The sequence below is a fragment of the Gracilinanus agilis genome, chromosome 3, assembly GCF_016433145.1.
Source record: "Gracilinanus agilis isolate LMUSP501 chromosome 3, AgileGrace, whole genome shotgun sequence".
Lineage (NCBI taxonomy): Eukaryota > Metazoa > Chordata > Mammalia > Didelphimorphia > Didelphidae > Gracilinanus > Gracilinanus agilis.
The window spans coordinates 334,286,055-334,304,469 of NC_058132.1; the positions used below are offsets into that span (position 1 = coordinate 334,286,055).

Sequence of the window (18,415 nt, forward strand, 5' to 3'; positions counted from 1 at the left end):
TCCATTTTGCAGATGTATATACTGTGTTGGGAATAGAAGATTTGTATTCTAGTTCCACCTCAATTAGTTAGCTTCCTTAAATCTTACTTTTTTGAGTCTAAGTTTCTTTGTAGTTATGTCATTTTTAAAGTCTATGAGATAATTACTTTAATTCCCACCCTCATTCTAACACTATACCTTAAACAATAAATTAAGAACTAAAGTTTTTTTTTAGTTTTACTTATTACAGTATTAAAGAGGAACATTTTGACCAATGAAAAGGTAAAAATGTTTCTCATAGGTCTGGAAAAAAATAAATTCACTTAATCTACCTTTTTGCCTTCATTAAAGTTCTGTTTCTTTTTTTTTTCTTTTTTTTTTTTAAACCCTTGTACTTCGGTGTGTTGTCTCATAGGTGGAAGATTGGTAAGGGTGGGCAATGGGGGTCAAGTGACTTGCCCAGGATCACACAGCTGGGAAGTGGCTGAGGCCGGGTTTGAACCTAAGACCTCCTGTCTCTAGGCCTGACTCTCACTCTACTGAGTTACCCAGCTGCCCCCTAGTTCTGTTTCTTTTAAAATCCAAGTATAATTTTTTTATTATTTGATCTTTTTCCCCAATTACATATAATAACAAATTTTAACATATGTTTTCCAAAACTATGAGATCCAAATTGTCTCCCCACCGTCTTTAATATAATAAGCAATTTGATCTGGGTTATAGATGTTTGATCATGCAAAACATGAAAATCCCATATTGATCATGTTTTAAGAGATCATATAAAACTAAAACCCCAAAATAAAAACATGCAAATAAAGTGAAAATATATGCTTCATTCCATACTCAAACTCCAGTACTTCTTCCTCTGGAGATAGATAGCATTTTTTCATCATAAGTTCTTCTTTGATCATTGTATTCCTGAGAATAGCTAAGTCTTTTATAGTGAATCATCAAACAATATTGATGTTACTATGTACAGTATTCTCTTGAAGTTGCTCAATTCACTCTGCATCAGTTCATGTAGTTTTTTCCAGGTTTTTCTGAAATCATCCTGCTCATCATTTCTTAAAGTACAATAATATTTTATCACAATTATATACCATATTTTATTTAGCCATTCTCCAATTGTTTGGAAATTTCCAATTCTTTGCCATCACCGAAAAAAAAAGTTGCTAAAAAGATTTTTGTGCAAGTAGTCTTCTCACATTAAAAAAAAAAAACTCTTTAGGATACAGACCTAGTAGTAATATTATTGGATCAAAGCTTATATAGTTTAAGTTCCTATTTGTCCTCCAGAATGATTGCATCAGTTCAGAATTAGTGTCCCAATTTTGCCACATTCCTTCCAACATTTATCACTTTCCTTTACTGTCACATTAGACAATCTGTAAGGGTGAGGTGGCACTTCAGAGTTGTCTACATTTGCATTTTTCTAATCAATAGTGTGATTTAGAACATTTTTTCATATTACTATAGATAGCTTGGATCTCTTCATCTAGAAACTGCCCAGGCATATCCTTTGACCATTTGTCATTTGAGGAATTACTTGTATCCTCATAAATTCCACTCAGTTCTTGATATATTTGAGACATGAGGCATTTATTAGAGAAACTTTTTATAAATTTAATTTTGGTTGCATTGGTTTTGTTTATACAAAACCTTTTTAATTTAATGTAATCAAAATTATCCATTTTACATCTTGTAATATGTCTTGTTTGTTCATAAAATTTCCCCTTATTCATAGATCTGACAGGTAAACTATTCCATGCTTCCCTAATTTGCTTATGGTATCACCCTTGATGTTTATGACATATCTTTGTGAATTTGCTTATGTTATCACCCTTGATGTTTATGACATATCTTTGTGATGTTTGTGACATATCTTAGATATTGATCTAAACCTACCATGTTGTTTTCCACTTTTACCAGCAGTTGTTAAATGGTGATTCTCCCCTACCTCCCCACTCCAGGGTGGAATCTTTGAGTTTATTAAATACTAGATTGCTATGGTCATTTATGATTAGATATCAAGCACCTAATTGATTCCACTGATCCACTATTCTATTTCTTAGTACCAGATTGTTTTGTCGATTACTGCTTTACAGTATTTTGAGATCTTGTATGGCTAAGCTACCTTCCTTAACATATTTTTTTCCTTAATTCCCTTGAAGTTCTATGCCTTTGTTCTCCCAGATGAATTTTGTTATTTTTTCTAGCTCTGTAGAATAATTTTTTATCATTTTACAGAAACCTAACCATCAGCTTTGAAATTCTTTTTGCTATAATGTGTTATTATTTTTTTTTTGTCTTTTACTTGTTGTTTCTACCATGTGGAAAAGAAAATCATCATATTATAGCTAAACTCTCTCATTCAATGTCTTAACTCATTTCACCACATTTACTAAAAACTTAGAGCCCTAAATGAAGATATAGCTACCAGAGAAATCGAGGCATCAGTTACAAGGAGGCAAGCAGTGTGGTATAAAATCCACAGAATGGGTTTTAGTCACATCTGCCCCTCTTTGGGCTTTAATCCCCTATCTATAAAATGGAAGTTGGAATGTATGATTTGTGAGTCTCTTCCAGATCTAAAATTCTATTATTCTGTTACACTGTTATTAGTCAGAGAACAAAATGGCCAATAAAGTTATACATAGCCTATTATAATCCTATATTAGCAACATATTAGAAAACCAGAGAACAGAATAGTCAGTAAAGCCATAGCCCGTTATGTAATCCATTATATCTTTAAAATAAAGTTTATTGAAAATAAAATTTTGAATCAAGTTTATTTCTACATAGTGAAATTATAATAATAGCTTTGAATTATATATCTCTTACTATTGTTCAAAATTATTTTCTTTTTTCTTTTTCTAGACCAAGCTTCTGAAATTCAAGTGACAATGATGCTCACTGAAAGCTGTAAGCTTCGAGGTCTTCACCACAGGTGAGAAGAATATTTTTTTAGTAAATTTATAGAAAAGGTGAAATTTTTAAACACCATGTAATCAAAAATATTGAGACAAAAACCTTTGCAGTTTAAAAAATGTGGTCAGAGAAGTATTGTGACCAAATACAAAGAAACATTTAACTCAGAAATCAAGGCCTGGGTTTGAGTCTGGTGGGACTGTACTGGATAAACGGCTTAACTTCTCTTACTTATCTTTTAAACAGCAATAATAAAACTATCGTATAGAATTGTTGTGAACCATAACTTGTTATTATTATTTTAAAAATATCTTCTTATAGCTTAATATAAAAGACCTGGAAGTAGATCTTTTATATCAGTGAATGTTGCATCTTAATGTCAGGGATATATGAAGTTAAAAATAGTAACCAGTGTAGTAAAATTGGAAACATTACTAAAAGAATAAGGGTTTTTTTTTTGACTCCCACCCTGATATCAGTACCTTGAGTGACTGGATAAATCACTCTACTCATCACTTGCTTCCTCTATAAAAAAGAAAGTGTTCAACGGCTAGATTCAACACTTTCAACCCTCAAGCTATAATTCTATGATATATTGAGATAAATTAAACACCTTTTTGTCGAATTGGTGGAAAACTTGTTTGCAAATAAAAAAAGTATAATGGATATGTAACTATTTTTCAAAAAGTTAAAGAATGAATGTTTGTGAATTTCTGCCAAAGAGTATAAAAAATGATGGTCCATCAATGCTAATTATAATAGTCTTAGCTTCCGAAAACAAACAAAATCCCACCTAACAACAACAATTAGAAAATGAGTATGTTATTAATTAACTTTTGTAGAGGGAGTATTGAGCAGTGAAAAGATCATATTCTAATGTAGGCTTAGTTACTGTCTTACTGATTTGCTATGAAAGCTTACATGATGATGAAAGAAGCATTGGGATTTTCTAATAACTTACTGTGACTTTTTGCAATGGATAGAGTGTTGACCTTAGAGTCAGGAAAACTGGAGTTTGAATTGTCCCTTAGATGCTTAATAGGCAAGTCACTGCAGTTATCCTCAGTTTCTTCATCTGCAAAATGGGGATAATAATAGCACCTACTTTAGAGAGTTGCTTGTGAGGTGAAAATGAGATAAAACGTACAGCATTTTACAAACCCTTAAGGTAACATACAAATGCTATCTGTTGTTATTTGTTCTTATTATTTTATCTCTGGTCCCTCAATTACCTCATCTTTGAAATGAATGGATTATAGTAGATGAACTTTAAGAATCTTTCAAGATTGAAATTAAATAATTCCTTACTCTCTTTCTATGACTATATTTCCTAATCATTAAAAATAGGGATGATTATACTATTCCTACCTAAGTCACCACATTGTTGTGAGATTCAATTATGAGAACGAATATGAAATATTTTGGAAAGTACAAAGTACTATACAATTCTAATATATTACCAAATGTAAGTTACTAAGTAACTGAGTACTGATAGTCTTTAGAACTCCTTTTTCCTTGAAATTAAGAAAATATCTCTTCTCCTTTCTTTATAGACATCTTCCCCTCCTCCTTGTCCATTCCTCCCTGATGAACATCTATTAACTGGTTCAATTCTATGTCTAATTATACTATTAAATCACTTAGTTTTGTTAGTATAAATGCACTATTGAGGGGTATCTACTGTCTATCATGTATGTATTTGTTTATCTAGAGAGAAAGTATATACAGAACTTTTCATTAATTAGATTTCTGTTTTACTCTTAATTAGGAATGATTGGTGTAATTATTTTATAGATTTAAAAAATCACACTGATAAGTGTGATTATGTGACTCCAAGGAAAAGGTTTCTCAGAAGATTCTTTCAAAGTTTTGGTGACAGCTTTGAGAGAAACCCAAGCTAACTTCAGTCCTTTTCCAGTTTCACATTTAGTTTTTCTTAGTAATGTTACTTCTTTTCTTATCTTGACAGTTTCATTCTTCCTTAAATGAAGACAGAAATACTAAATACCAAAAAGCATTCCTTGCTTTTTTTTGAAAGTGTTGGACATAATGTATTTGCATCTTTTGCTTACTTATGTAAAAGGTAAAAATGATTGAAAAGATAACAATGCATAAGATTTTTGAGAGCTATTTTTAACTTTTTTTTTTAATCCTTGCCTTTGATCATAGAATCAATATTGGTTTGAAAGCAGAAGAGTGGTAAGGGTTAGGCAATTGGGGTTAAATGATTTGCTCAGAGACACATATCTAGGGAAGTTTCTGAAACCAGATTTGAACCTAGGTCCTTCTGATTCCAGGCCTCAGTCTTTCCACTGAGCCACCTCTCTGCCCTCTGTTGCTAAGCCCTCTTAATCTACAGCCCAGGTTAATATCTGCTTTAATACTTTTTATGTGGAAAGCCCCATTTCCAAGGGGAAATACTTAATTTCCTACTAGTTGCTTCTGTACTTAGGTAAAGTTTACTTCTGACCAATAACATACTTTGTGATATACATTTAGTGTATGTATAACATTTTACCTTGAAGGCAAATTTGTTATTATAAGAAAACATCCTATCAGCAACATATCATTTGATGGGGTTTACGCCAAAATACTTTTATACAGTTACCTGAATTTCTTACCACTACTATCAACTTCTTTCATGTTCTCTTATTTCTATTCTTCAGTCAAAATTAAAGTCATTCTTAACACTTAAACATAGGAGTTTGGACTTGATTCACTAGTCTGTAGACATCATAAAGTCTTTAAAGGCACTGTTTTTGGAAATTCCATCATGGCGATGTTTATTTATTTACATATTGTCCCCATCAAAATGTAAACTACTTGAGGGGTTGGACTGTTTTTACTTTCTGTTCTTTGTGTTTAGTCCTGTGCCTACCACATTAATACATGTTTGGTGATTGAGTAATATGAAAAAGCATTTGTAGGGGAGGGGAAGAGATTATAGGTTAGGAGATTGGATTCTTGGAATGATCTAGGTGGGGTTGCTAGTAAGCTCAGTTTTTTAATTTTTTGAACTTTTACCTTCCATCTTAGAATCAATGCATTGTGTATTGGTTCCAAGTCAGAAGTGTGGTAAGGTCTAGGCAGCATTTTTTTAAAAAAAGGAAATAAGTTTGGAAGAGGAATGAATTTTGAGAGAAAAAAATGTTTTGTCATTTTGAATTTGAGAAGACCTAAGGACATACAGGTCAGAATGTCTAACTGGTAATTGGTGATGTGAATCTGGAGCTAAAAAAGAGGGGGTAGGGCTAGGTATCTTGATCTGAGATTCATATGCATAGAGACAAATAATCAAGTCCTTGAGAACTGATGAGTTCCACAATGAGGAAAAAGTATATAGAGAAGAGAACCATAGATATACTCACAGTCAGTCGGCATGGAATGGCTAAAATTTAAGGCCATGAAACTTTAGAAGAATCAATCAGACTGATTAAGAAGACAACCATTTGAGAGTATCCAGGGTGAGAGAATGGTCAACAGTTTTATCAAAAAAAAAAAAAAAAGGTCAAGGAGGATAAGGCTTGTGAAAAGTCCATTTAATTTAGTAATTTAAAGATCACCAGTAACTAGAGAAAGGAAAAGCAAAGTTTCATAGAGAATATAGCATTTAAACTGGTCTTTGAAAGGTACAGTAAGGTTACATTAAGAAGGAAAGTAAGGAGAAAGGCATTCTAGGTATAGAGAGAGGAGCATAAAAAACACTGGGAAAAATGCTAATTGGGTTTGGGGAGCAGGAGGTAAAGCCTGTTTTGGTTATGGAGTAGAAGGGAAATTTTTTATGAGACTGAAAGGATATAGGTTTTCTAGACCTATTCGATGTTCACATTTGAAGAAAGTCAGTCTTGTTCAACAAGTCCTGTTTTGGAATTGGAACTATGTTCTTTTTTTTTTTTTTTTAAACTGTTCTTTGCATGAAAATAGAAAAACAGTATTAAAAAACATCCATTGTCAGATAGGCGTCCCTATTTAATTTCCAGATAATAGGTGTTTTGGGTTTAGAAAACTGTTTCTAAAATCATCCCCTTTGATGCGTATTTAAGTTTTAATTCTCTGACATAGCATTAAAAGGCAGCTTATTATAGAGAATATATGAACAGTTTTGGAATCAGAAAAACCTGGTTCGAGTTGTGACCAACTCTGAGATACACTGGTTATGGTGGTGCCTAGAAATGGTCAAAAATTTCCTTTCAATTCTTTCAATTCTGTTAAGATTATATATTAAGGACAAGTTACTTGTACCATGGAAGGATTTCCCACACCAGAAACTTTCTTTCACATTTTATAGATAAGGAAACAGGTTTGGAGAAAAATATCTTGTATGAGATGATTGGTAGTAAGTACTCAACCCAAAATCTTCTTGTTATCAGGTCCATTACTTCCTATTACATTAGATTGATGCTCAAGAAATTTGCATTATAATGCATTTGCAATATAATGAGGGAGAAATTCTACCCTGTTTAACTTTGGTGTTTTGTTTTAAGGAATAGCTTTTTATATCTTAAGAGCCTATTTTAAAAATGTAAAATGGCATATTTTTATTTTATAGTTTATGTTCACAATAATTCTTTTCAGATTGTTTTTGCCTTTATTTTATCCCATTTGTTAATGTCATTTCAACAATTTGATGAGATTTTGGATTTTACTTGTTTGCCTTCTTATTTTGTGTCCATTTTGTAGAAATCTGCTTCCTATCACTCATGTTTGTATAGAAGAAGGAGAAAAACCCATGGTATTGTTACCGTACATGAATTGGGGAAACCTTAAATTGTTCTTAAGACAGTGCAAATTAGTAGAGGCCAACAATCCTCAGGTAAGAGAAACTTTCCCAAATAGCAGTAATGTCTTTTATATCAGTAAGTTATGCTGACATCCTTAGAAGAAGTAAAAAAATACTTACAAGTTTAGAAATTAGTGGAAAATCAAAAGTCTTGAAAAAAGAAGTCAAACAGTACCTGACAGGCCTAATTAAAAAGAAAAATGGTTATGATTCCTCTGACTTGACCAGCATATATTACCATCACCCCTCCCAGTTACTGCTTCTGTTGAATTCTACCTTTTATTTCCAAAGTGTATTCATTGCAGTTTTTAAAAATCCTTTAATACACTGATAGGAATTCTTATGATATTTCTGTTAGAGTATTACCACTATCCCTTTGTTACACATAAGGATACAGAGTTCAGAGCTCCTGGCTCAAGATTATAAATATAGACATAGATAGAGTTGTATTAGAAAATAAGTTGTAGGGGGCAGCTGGGTGGCTCAGTGGTTTGAGAGCCAGGCCTAGAGACAGGAGGTCCTGGGTTCAAGTCTGCCCTCAGACACTTCCCAGCTATGTGACCCTGGGCAAGTGTTATGATTAAAAATGATGATGGCCGAGATCAAAAGGAAGAATAGTATTTTAATAAAAGCCATGCTGATAGAGATAAACTGACCACGCGCCTATAAGAAACCTATTCCAACCTCACCTCAGCCATTTCTCTTCCTCTCTTGGCGAACCAGAAGGTCGAAATTCGAACTCTCAATCTTCCAGATAGCCTAACGATAGCCTGGCTCAGCTCTTTTGAGCACTTTTTTTAAAAAGGAAAGTGACTTTTCTTGCCATGCTTTTGCTAAAAGCAACAGCACGTTTTTGCCTCTGGCGGGACTCAGCCAACTAGTCCAGCCCAAACCACCTTGGGAGGTCAGGCCAGCCGATTCTGGCTTTTGGCTTTAAACTAAAAATGTCGGAGCCCAGCCAGTGTGTCTCTGCCACTGATCTCCATTCCTGCTGTGCCGCAAGCCTGCAAGCGTCCCAGTGCCTCTTCTTCAATCCTGCTTCGCTGGTGCTAGTGCTGACCTTTCACTACAACCCTGAGCCTCAACAGCGATGACCCCCGGCTGCTGCTCTCACTGCTGCCCAGTCCTGACTTGCCGAGATCTTCGGAGACTTCTTGGCTGCTGCTAAAGATTTGGTATTGTCCCCACTACCCTCCCCCCCCCCCCTTGGTAATGGCCTGCATTCTAGCCCTCCACATGTTTCTCTAAAGACCTAATTTAGGCACCCCCCACAAGCTCTCCACGTAGGTATTTTCTACAAAACTGACCTAAGCTTTTTCTCTAGCCCTGAGCCCATGACCCAACACCATGTGGACCTAGCGTTTACCCTTAATCGGGCCTCATGGCCTATTCACCCCCATACCTGCTCAGAACTTTGAACTGAGAGCAAAGACTGATTATAAAAAAACTCCTTAAACTCAACAGAACTCAATCAAAAGAACCTTAAATTGAACAAGGGGTGAACTTTTAAACCTCGGAACTGAATGAGTTTTATTTCTGTTTTAGAGAGACTGTATCTTACTGTATTTTGCTAATTAGTTTTGTAAATTAATCTTGCTTATTTCATTGATTTTCCTGTTGCACTGAATCATTTTAAGTTAATATAGTTTGTGGCTGCTAGATTAATTCTGTTTGTGATTTTATTGTAACTCCCAAATAATGAAAAAAAAATATTGGAACTGGTAAGAGGTTTTGACCAGCTTGTTATCTGATACTCAATATATTTCCTAATTTATTTCAGGTTTCATTTTTACTGTAATCAACAACAATGCTATGTTCTCGTACCATTTGAAAGTTACACATTTTAAAAGTTATAAATTGCCTTAATTTTGTTCGACTTTGGAGAGTTTGGTGATTGCCTTGTGATTTAAATTGTAATTTTATGAGAGGTCTTTTAAAAATTTACTTTAGATGCTTAGTACCCTTCTGTATAAATGATAAGGTTTTTATGTATTTATTTTAAAGAATTGTGGTCTTAAAGGATAAGCTTTATATATTTTATTGTGAAGAATTGTCAAATATATATATTATATATTAGTCTATGTTTTAGCCTCTTTTATCAGAAGGGTCTAGAATTCTTGAGGATAATTTAGAACAGAAGGTTTTTTTTTTAATATCAGGTTTTTATATGGAAGCAGTAACAAAATTTGTTGAGAAACCCTTAGCCAAGGTTTAAAAGTTGTAACAAGTATATGATTTTTTGAACATCATTGTTTATTGTTTTAAAATGTGTTATTAGAAATATGGTACTCTATTTGAATGTGCATTGTGAATCTGCTATTTTGTAAAACCCACTTTCTCTCACAAAATGAAAACCTCATTTTTGGATAACAAAACCCTTCTAGTTCTAAGCTATATATATATATATATATATATATATGTATATATATATATATATTTTTTTTTTTTTTTATTTTTAAAACATTTTTTTATAGAGCAATTGATTTTTCCTTTTTCTCATCTCGTACTGGAAGTACATATATAATCATTATTTATCCTTTTTTTTTGATTCTACAGCGAAATAAGCTCAATGCAAATACCTGAGCCTGAGCCTGAGACTATGGGATTGTGATTTAATGCCTCTCTGATTCCAGGAGAAGTGCCGAGCCACATGGTCAGAGACTTGACTAAAGAATCTGCATGAATTGCAGGAGTTCTATGCCAGTACTTGAAGGGCTTGAAAATTGGGGTTTGAGTCCTGGAGTCCCAGTCTTTTCTAAACCTTTAGAGGACGTGGGCCCCCTCAACTTAAATTCCTAGTGAAGCGCCTAAGATTGGCTATCATTTAATGGCTCATTCCCTGAGAAGGTGCAGGGAAAAATAGGATCAAAGAAAGGCATTTCCCTTATTCCTCTATATATAGAGAGAAAATGGCAATTTTTCTGTAGTCCTGGCCCTGAATGGGTTATAACAAACTGCTTAAATCACTTTCATTGGGCCTTGAATCAAAGGCCTGTTTATTTCCCCTACATTTTTTTGCACATTTTACATTTCATTCACAAGTTAATTTTTTCTCTTTTTTTTTTTGAATTTTATTCTTATTTTTTTTTATTATTTCTTTTGCCAATTGATTTCATGCACCCCCATGACTCACTTAGCCATGCATCCTTGGCTGACTTTTTCAGGGGATAATGTGTTAGTTAAAATATTTTCCTCAGGGGGGTGTGTGTTAAGTTTTTATAATCATAATGTCTGAACTATAATCTATATTGAAAGTAAATTTTTACTCCTTTAGAAGTAAACTCAGGGAGGTAATGTTAATTTTCAGAAGGAAATGTATGTTTTATAATCTATAATGTAAAGTTTAAATTCTTTGAGAGTAATTTCAGGATAAGGATTTTGCCATCTCCCCAGAATCCAGATGACGAACCTGTTTGGTGGAGGCACCAAAAGATGCCTGAAGAGCCTTCACTGGATCATGAAGATCCAATTTGAACTTTGGGGCGCAGTTGATCTGAACTATGGGGTTGGATGCATTTATTTTGAATGGACAGTTTATGCCAGAAAGGGGGACTGCCCCCTTAATGGTTTTTTGTCAATGTACCGAACATTGGTTTTGTTCTTTCTCCCTTATATCTCTAAATTATTGTAAACTCTAATTTGATTATATTTTCCTGATCCATTGGGGAGATTTATCTCCCAAAGGATCACACGGGGGTAATGTGTTAGTTAAAATCACCTGGGATTCTATTTGGAAGGATTGAACCTCAATATAGTGTTTGACAAACTTCTGTGGACCTGTGGGGGTCCTTAAAACTACATTTCCCGTGGTCCAACGGGTTTCATGGGTTTCCTGTTTTGGAAGACGTATTAAAGGTGAGGGACTGTTTTAGGTAGGGGGAGTGACTTGGAACTTCCTCTTTAGTTACCTGAGCTTGAGGAGAGAGGAAGGGAAATGGCTGAGGTGAGGTTGGAATAGGTTTCTTACAGGCGCATGGTCAGTTTCTCTCTATCAGCATGGCTTTTATTAAAATACTATTCTTCCTTTTGATCTCGGCCATCATCATTTTTAATCATAATACAAGTCACTTAACCCCCACTGCCTAGCCTTTACCACTCTTCTGCCTTAGAACGAATACATAGTATTGATTCTTAAGACAGAAGTTAAAAAGGAAGAAAGAAAAGAGGTTGCAGTATAAAATAGACTATAAGAAAATTATAGGTAAATATATGCACATATAAAACAATACGTAGAGAGATAGATGTACATCTATAGTGGAGATAGGTGTATTTTTATGCATATTTATATGCATATATATTTATATACCTATGTACCCCTAGATGTATATCCAATTGCCTGTTTACTGTTTTTAGTATTACATGTGTGTGTGTGTGTGTGCGCTGTTTTTAGCCCTACTTGTCCTAAGATGAACTGTTAATTGCTTAGTCTGCTTAAATCAAGAGCCACTATTTTTGATAATAGCCCGCAGTGGAATCAGCAGAACTTCCAAATTTTGTTGTTAATTTTGTAACACCTTTAAAAAAATATGAAGTGATAAAGTCACAAGTTGTATTGCAGGTATTTTTCTTTTTATTATTGACATCACCATTATGAACCTTCACAGGCAATTTCCCAACAAGATCTAGTACATATGGCTATTCAGATTGCCTGCGGTATGAGCTATTTGGCAAGAAGGGAGGTCATTCACAAAGATTTGGCTGCTAGAAACTGTGTGTAAGTACACGGTTATCATCAATTACTATTTCCTGGATTTGTGATATACTCTACAAAGGTATAGTTTTAAACAATAACCATAATTTATCTTTTTATTGTCTCTTTTTTTTTTTCAGCATTGATGATACACTTCAGGTAAAAATCACTGATAATGCCCTATCCAGAGACTTATTTCCCATGGATTATCACTGTCTAGGAGACAATGAAAATAGACCAGTTCGATGGATGGCTCTTGAAAGTCTAGTTAATAATGAGTTCTCCAGTGCTAGTGATGTGGTAAGTTCTGGTACTTCCAGATATAAATAGGGGAAAAAAATGGCTTTTTCTTCAGTGCATTCATTTTTGTAGAGTGCTTGGTGATCATTAAGAAAACAAATACAGTTAAGCCATTTAATAAATGGAAGTGGTGGAACAGAACCAAAAATCATTTATATTTTGTTTTGAAATATTTTGCATATTTTTCTCCCAGCAGATTTTAACTTCTTGGTTTTTTCCTTTGAATGAAAAATGAAATTAATTTTTACTTCCTAAACATATATGTGAAAACTACTCCACTAGGTAGCTAATAGGGAGCTTGGAAGTCTAATGGGAAATTGAATCTATTGGAAAAATTTAGAGTAATTTTTTTATAGCTCATTTATTATTAGAGCTGGAAAAACTCTTTAATAGTTCATCCCCATTACTTTGATGATAAGGAAAGAGAGGCCTGGTCCTCCCAATGGAATTAAATAACATAATCGTTCACATTCCAGGAAACTGTCATGCTTTTCTTACATTAAGATAAAAAGTAATGGAGTCTGATCTGTTTGTAAAAAAAGCATCACTGAATGTAAATGTATTACTAGTTGAGGCATTATGGTTTAGTTGGAAGAAACTGGAGTTGAGAGGCTTGGATTCAGTTTTTACCCCCAACACTTTCTAGCTTTGTGACTGACTGTGTACAAGTCACAACTTCTCTCTTGATTTTATCATCTCCACAATGGAAATAAAATTTATCTATCCCTGCTGCTCAGGATTGTAATGGATATCCAGTATAATAGATATAAGTACTTTATAAGCCTTAAAGTGCTGTATAAAGGTCAGGTTAATTGCCAATTGTACAAAGAGCTGAACCGAGATCTCTAAAACATTCAGTAATCTAGATCAAGTGAATAAATGGAATCCATCTAACTTTTTCATTCCCTCTTCACCATATCTATCCATAACCGAAAATATGCTTTAATATTATAGATTACTGAATATTTGTGTCTTTAGGTGGAACTAGAAGAAGTAGAGAGGTGATAAGTAAATAGCAGTGTTGGTTATTACCAAGTTGTGATATACAAACTTACTTGATATGTTAATGACAGTTCAATTTACAAAACATCATCTATCTAGTTGGGTAGCTATTATTAATATATAACGTAGAGCACAAATTGTGACATAATATAGTTCATGGCCAAAATATGCAAATGTTGTCTCTTGAGAGGTCAGGAATGAAGTGTAGGCTATAGTGGTAAGATTTGAAGAAGATCTATATGGATGGTTGGACTTGGACTGTGAGAAAGGGGCAGGAAAGCTTGTTATATTCAAAGTGAGTTAAGAATCTGCCTGACTGAAACGATGGATAGTATGGGTTCTAGAGTAGTAGCAAGTGAAAGTGGGCAGAAAGAATAGATTCAGATTATGCAGGGCTTTGAATTCCAGGCCAGAGTTTGAGCTATATTTGAAATGCATTGAAATTATTGTATATAGTTATATAAGATGGGAAAAAGGGAAATGGCTTTGTGTAGAAGATTTCTGCTCTGGGAGGCAGGAGACCTGGGTTATGGACCTTATTTTCCTGCTAACTGACGTCAGTTTCACCAAACTTTTATTGCTCTTGGCCTCATTTTCCTCAGCTAGTAAGGATTGGGTATAACCCAGATAACCTCTGTAAGGTCCCTTTCCCTCTGTATCTATATGAATGGACTAGCCAGAGGAAAGAGATCAAAGGCGAGCAACACAGCTAGAGGTTATTACAGTAATTTAGATGCCATGATCTGAATAGTATGTTGGTAGTATATGTGGCAAAGAAAATTTAAATTTCTTATGAATAATTAGCGTAAATAACATAATAAAGTTGAACATAATGAATAACCATTTACAGTTGTGAATTTTCAGCCAGAGTGATCATTATTGGAAAAAAATGAACATATGTTCAAGATATGTTATTTATTGCAGAATTATGATTGAAGGCCTATTCACTATAATCTTTGCATTTAGGAGTACTACTAGACTTGTTAGAGGCCCCACAACAGAATGTTCAGATATGTGTGTTACAGAAGAAACATCATTTCAAGTTTCTGTTTCATTAATTTTAGGACCAAGATTTGGAATTTTAGATTGTGTGATGGTTAAAATAAAAATACCATTTTAAATTTGCTTTTGTTGTATCTTTTGTTAACTAAATATTTATATTTTATCTTTTTAGAAGGATGTTTAGCCATTTTATTATGATCAATAATTATCTGTAATTTTCAGAGGCATCTCTATTTCAAGTGTTCTTGGATTCTTGTACAAGTTGCCTAAGTGTTTCCCAAATTGCGCAAGCCTAGATAACCTTTCATAGTGTAACTTTGTTTCCTTTTGGATTTTATATGCATTTTAAAAGATTGCCTTTTTTGGTTGCTTGTCTTAGGAGACCAACATGTTCTTAAATATTTCTCAGTATAGGTGATATGATCTGAGATTGCTTTGTAACAAAACTTGAATTTTGATGTAAGGGCCGAGGAATAAGAACATTATTGATTTTTAAAAAAACTTTCTATTTAGAGGTTATCTTTTAAGTGCAAAAAGCTTCCTATTCAAGAGCTAGGCTATTATTTGGCGAATTATTTTAGTGTTCTGTATCTGGCAGAAAAATTTGCTATACCTTCTACAAAGTTTAGCAGTATAGATGATAACATATTTATAGAAATGGAATCTTCTCATATAACATCCCCCACTCCTACCCCCAGAATGTATTCATGCCATTTCTGGATAAAATAATCTGAAAGAAATACTGTAAATTTTTTTTTTCATCCTTGGGGAAGAATGGCTGTTACTACTATAGCAAACAAAAAACTGTATTGTCTTAGATATGTTGGACATTATTAACAATACCTCAAAAACTTCTCTATCAATTAAAATCAGATTACAATTGCTCTGGCACTTTATAACTAAATATATTGTCCTCTTCTAGTCTGAAAATTTACATTGAAGTTTTGGTTAGCTGGACTAAATTTTTACTATAAAGTGTGTTTCATTTTTACATGGCAGTTTGCCATCTCAGACACTGAAAAGTGGAATGTAGCCTATACCTTTCAAAACTATGCTATTATCCTGTCGTTCTTAAAGCTTATTGCCAAAGAACTAATCAAAACCCTTTATTGAATTTAAATGATACTGAATATATTTTATAAGATTCCTTTTTTAATTTCGAACATCATAGTCAACATATAGGACTGGATGTCATTCAAACTATTCAATTTCTTATGAGCTGAAGCTTTGTGTAACTGTATGATATGTTATCTTTTTTCCATATTTGGTTTCTAAATATTCTAGCTTTTTAAACTTATCTGCATTTAGTTTTTCATTTCTAAATGTCTATTATTGAATATTGTCTTCAAATATGTAGTGTGCTTGAATAATAATCGGAAAGGTGAATAATCAGAATTGTTCCCTTTTTTCATAGGGTTAAGTTTGTTAATCTAGCTACTCATTTTCCTATTATTTTCTTGACTTCAGTTATGTCTTCTGAGAGAGTAACTCTTTTTCTCAGTTTTGCTTCTTAATTCCTTGTACTAGTTAACATTAATCATCATTTCCTAGTGTACTTTATTCCCCCTACCTTCCTTTATGAAAAAGAAAAGCATTTGAGCCTAAGTATTTGGTCTGACCTCTCTAGGGAGAGGGGGAAATGGTTTTCATTATCTAGCACTAGAGATTCATTTTTGATATTGGAAGTTGAAAATGAATGCAATGATTTTGCTCTGTATTGTTTTCTGTATTCTTTGATGGGTTTAGTTTATTGTTAAGCCTCCCATACACATTGTTCCTGCTTAAATGGCACTTTGTGGTTCTTTATAAATACAAAGTGTTTCATAATTGCTTTTGTAGGAATATTAAGATTTTTGTCATAAGAATCAAATACCACTTCTGTAAATTGTTTTTTCATATCTTTTCCTAGAAGCATTAATTATTTCAAGAGTGTTTCAAGGGTGACCTTGCAGATAATACCCCAGAGTTCTTGAGAATACCTATAAGTTTTTCTGCCTTAGGTTGGAAATATGTGAAACTTACATTTGACTATTCTCTTTTTATTACTTTCTTTCAAAATAACATCACTCTAGAGGCATCCTTAGTAATTTCCAGATATTATTTTTATTTCATTATTAAATGTGAGTCACTGCATGAATTAAAAAGTATTACTTTTTTCTCTTTATATGAATACACCTTAATTATAAATATTTGAGTTAAAGACAGTTTTTAATAGCTATTGTAATCCTATTTACCTACGTGGACCTTACCTAATAGATTTGGGGTATTTGAGAGCATCACATTGTATTCCCTTAATTTCCTCTTTGTACATCTCTCCACTTTTTCTTAGTCTTAACATTTTAATATTCATGAAATCAGGTGAAAGTATTGGTCACAAATTGGAATGATTTAGCTTTGGGTGAGAAGGGCAGGGATTAGGAAAAGAATAAGAATGAGTAGTCATTGTTGGCCCTAGTGACAACTGGAAGTGGCAGTTATTCTCTGCTTTTGTAAGTATATCAAGGGTTTTTATTTTCCTTTTTTAAAGCATCAACTAATCTGCTTGCTTATTTATCAGGTAGCTCTCTGAGCTTAGCATAGTACCTGTGGTAATTAGGCACTTAATTCTATTAAATGCTTATTGATTGAGTCATTGCTTGGAACCAGCCTAGGAGAACCAAGGCAATTGCCTAAGTTTAATATCCCCAAGAATAACTTTGACATTAAAATCACATGCTTATAATAATGTATTTCAGAAATGTTATATCAGCAGTGACCACAGTTACTTGAATAAACATAAGATGGGAGAAAGATTTTTTTATTTTTTGGCATTCGCTTATATTACATTTGAATTTTCTTCCAGCAAAAAATAGTAATAATCTAAACCTGCAATATTAAGATTAAAAAAAATTAGAAGGCATTTATAAAAGGAAACTTAAAATATCAGTTAGGATATAGGAATATTCATAGACTGATAATCAAAAAGATTTAACATGAAAATTTAGAAAATATTATATTTAATCAATTAGTTTTTAGTGTTATGCCTGATCTTTCTTGAGAATGAATAAATTTGCTTTCTTTTGAGAGAAGTTAACATACTTCCTAGTAGTCAGTTTACTATTTCTATTCTCATTCATTCTGCCCTTCAGGTTGGATATTGCAATCCATGGACAGATTTGTTCAAAGGACCTAATAGTGTGAACTTTTCTTCATTAATCCAGTTCCTTCAGGGTCTTCTTATTCTACTATGTTTCTGTCAAGATACTACCTTCTTCAATCACCAGGGTTAGAATGGAGCAATTTCAAAGCATCTTACAATGGGAAAAGAAGTGGCCATTGTGTCAAACTTGGGTGATGGCCTAGTAACCATCCAATACTGGCTCCTCTGTCTCTCCTAATCCGCAGACCCAGAGGACAAATTCATAACAGAAGTGGCCTCTTTCTCAGTCATGTCTGACTCTGTGTCACCTGGAATAATACTGGATGGATTTCCTGACATCAGCAAAGGCTCCTAAGACACAGGCTACTGAGGTAAGCACTGGTCCTCAGGATGGTACCTCCAGCTTAACTGCCCTAAATTGTGGCACTGATTTCTCTTTTAAAAAGAGTCCCTGGAGGTATAAACATTATTTGAGTGTACCAACTTAATTCTCTCTACCATCCTTCATCATTTAGTACTCATGGTAGTTTTGTGATCTTTCTGTAAGGCCCTCTCCAAAAGTAACTTAGATCCACATCATCTATTAGCTATACAC

At 33.5% G+C, this 18,415-nt stretch overlaps 1 protein-coding gene across 1 annotated transcript in view; it reads left to right on the forward strand.

Annotated features, from left to right (window-relative positions):
- The window catches only part of RYK (receptor like tyrosine kinase), a 112,481-nt gene that overhangs the window by 66,030 nt on the left and 28,036 nt on the right, over positions 1-18,415 (forward strand). The window contains exons 10-13 of the mRNA XM_044670001.1: positions 2,857-2,926; positions 7,588-7,720; positions 12,292-12,401; positions 12,518-12,677. Coding sequence (XP_044525936.1) covers positions 2,857-2,926; positions 7,588-7,720; positions 12,292-12,401; positions 12,518-12,677 — 473 coding nt within the window. The remainder of the gene's footprint in view (positions 1-2,856; positions 2,927-7,587; positions 7,721-12,291; positions 12,402-12,517; positions 12,678-18,415) is intronic.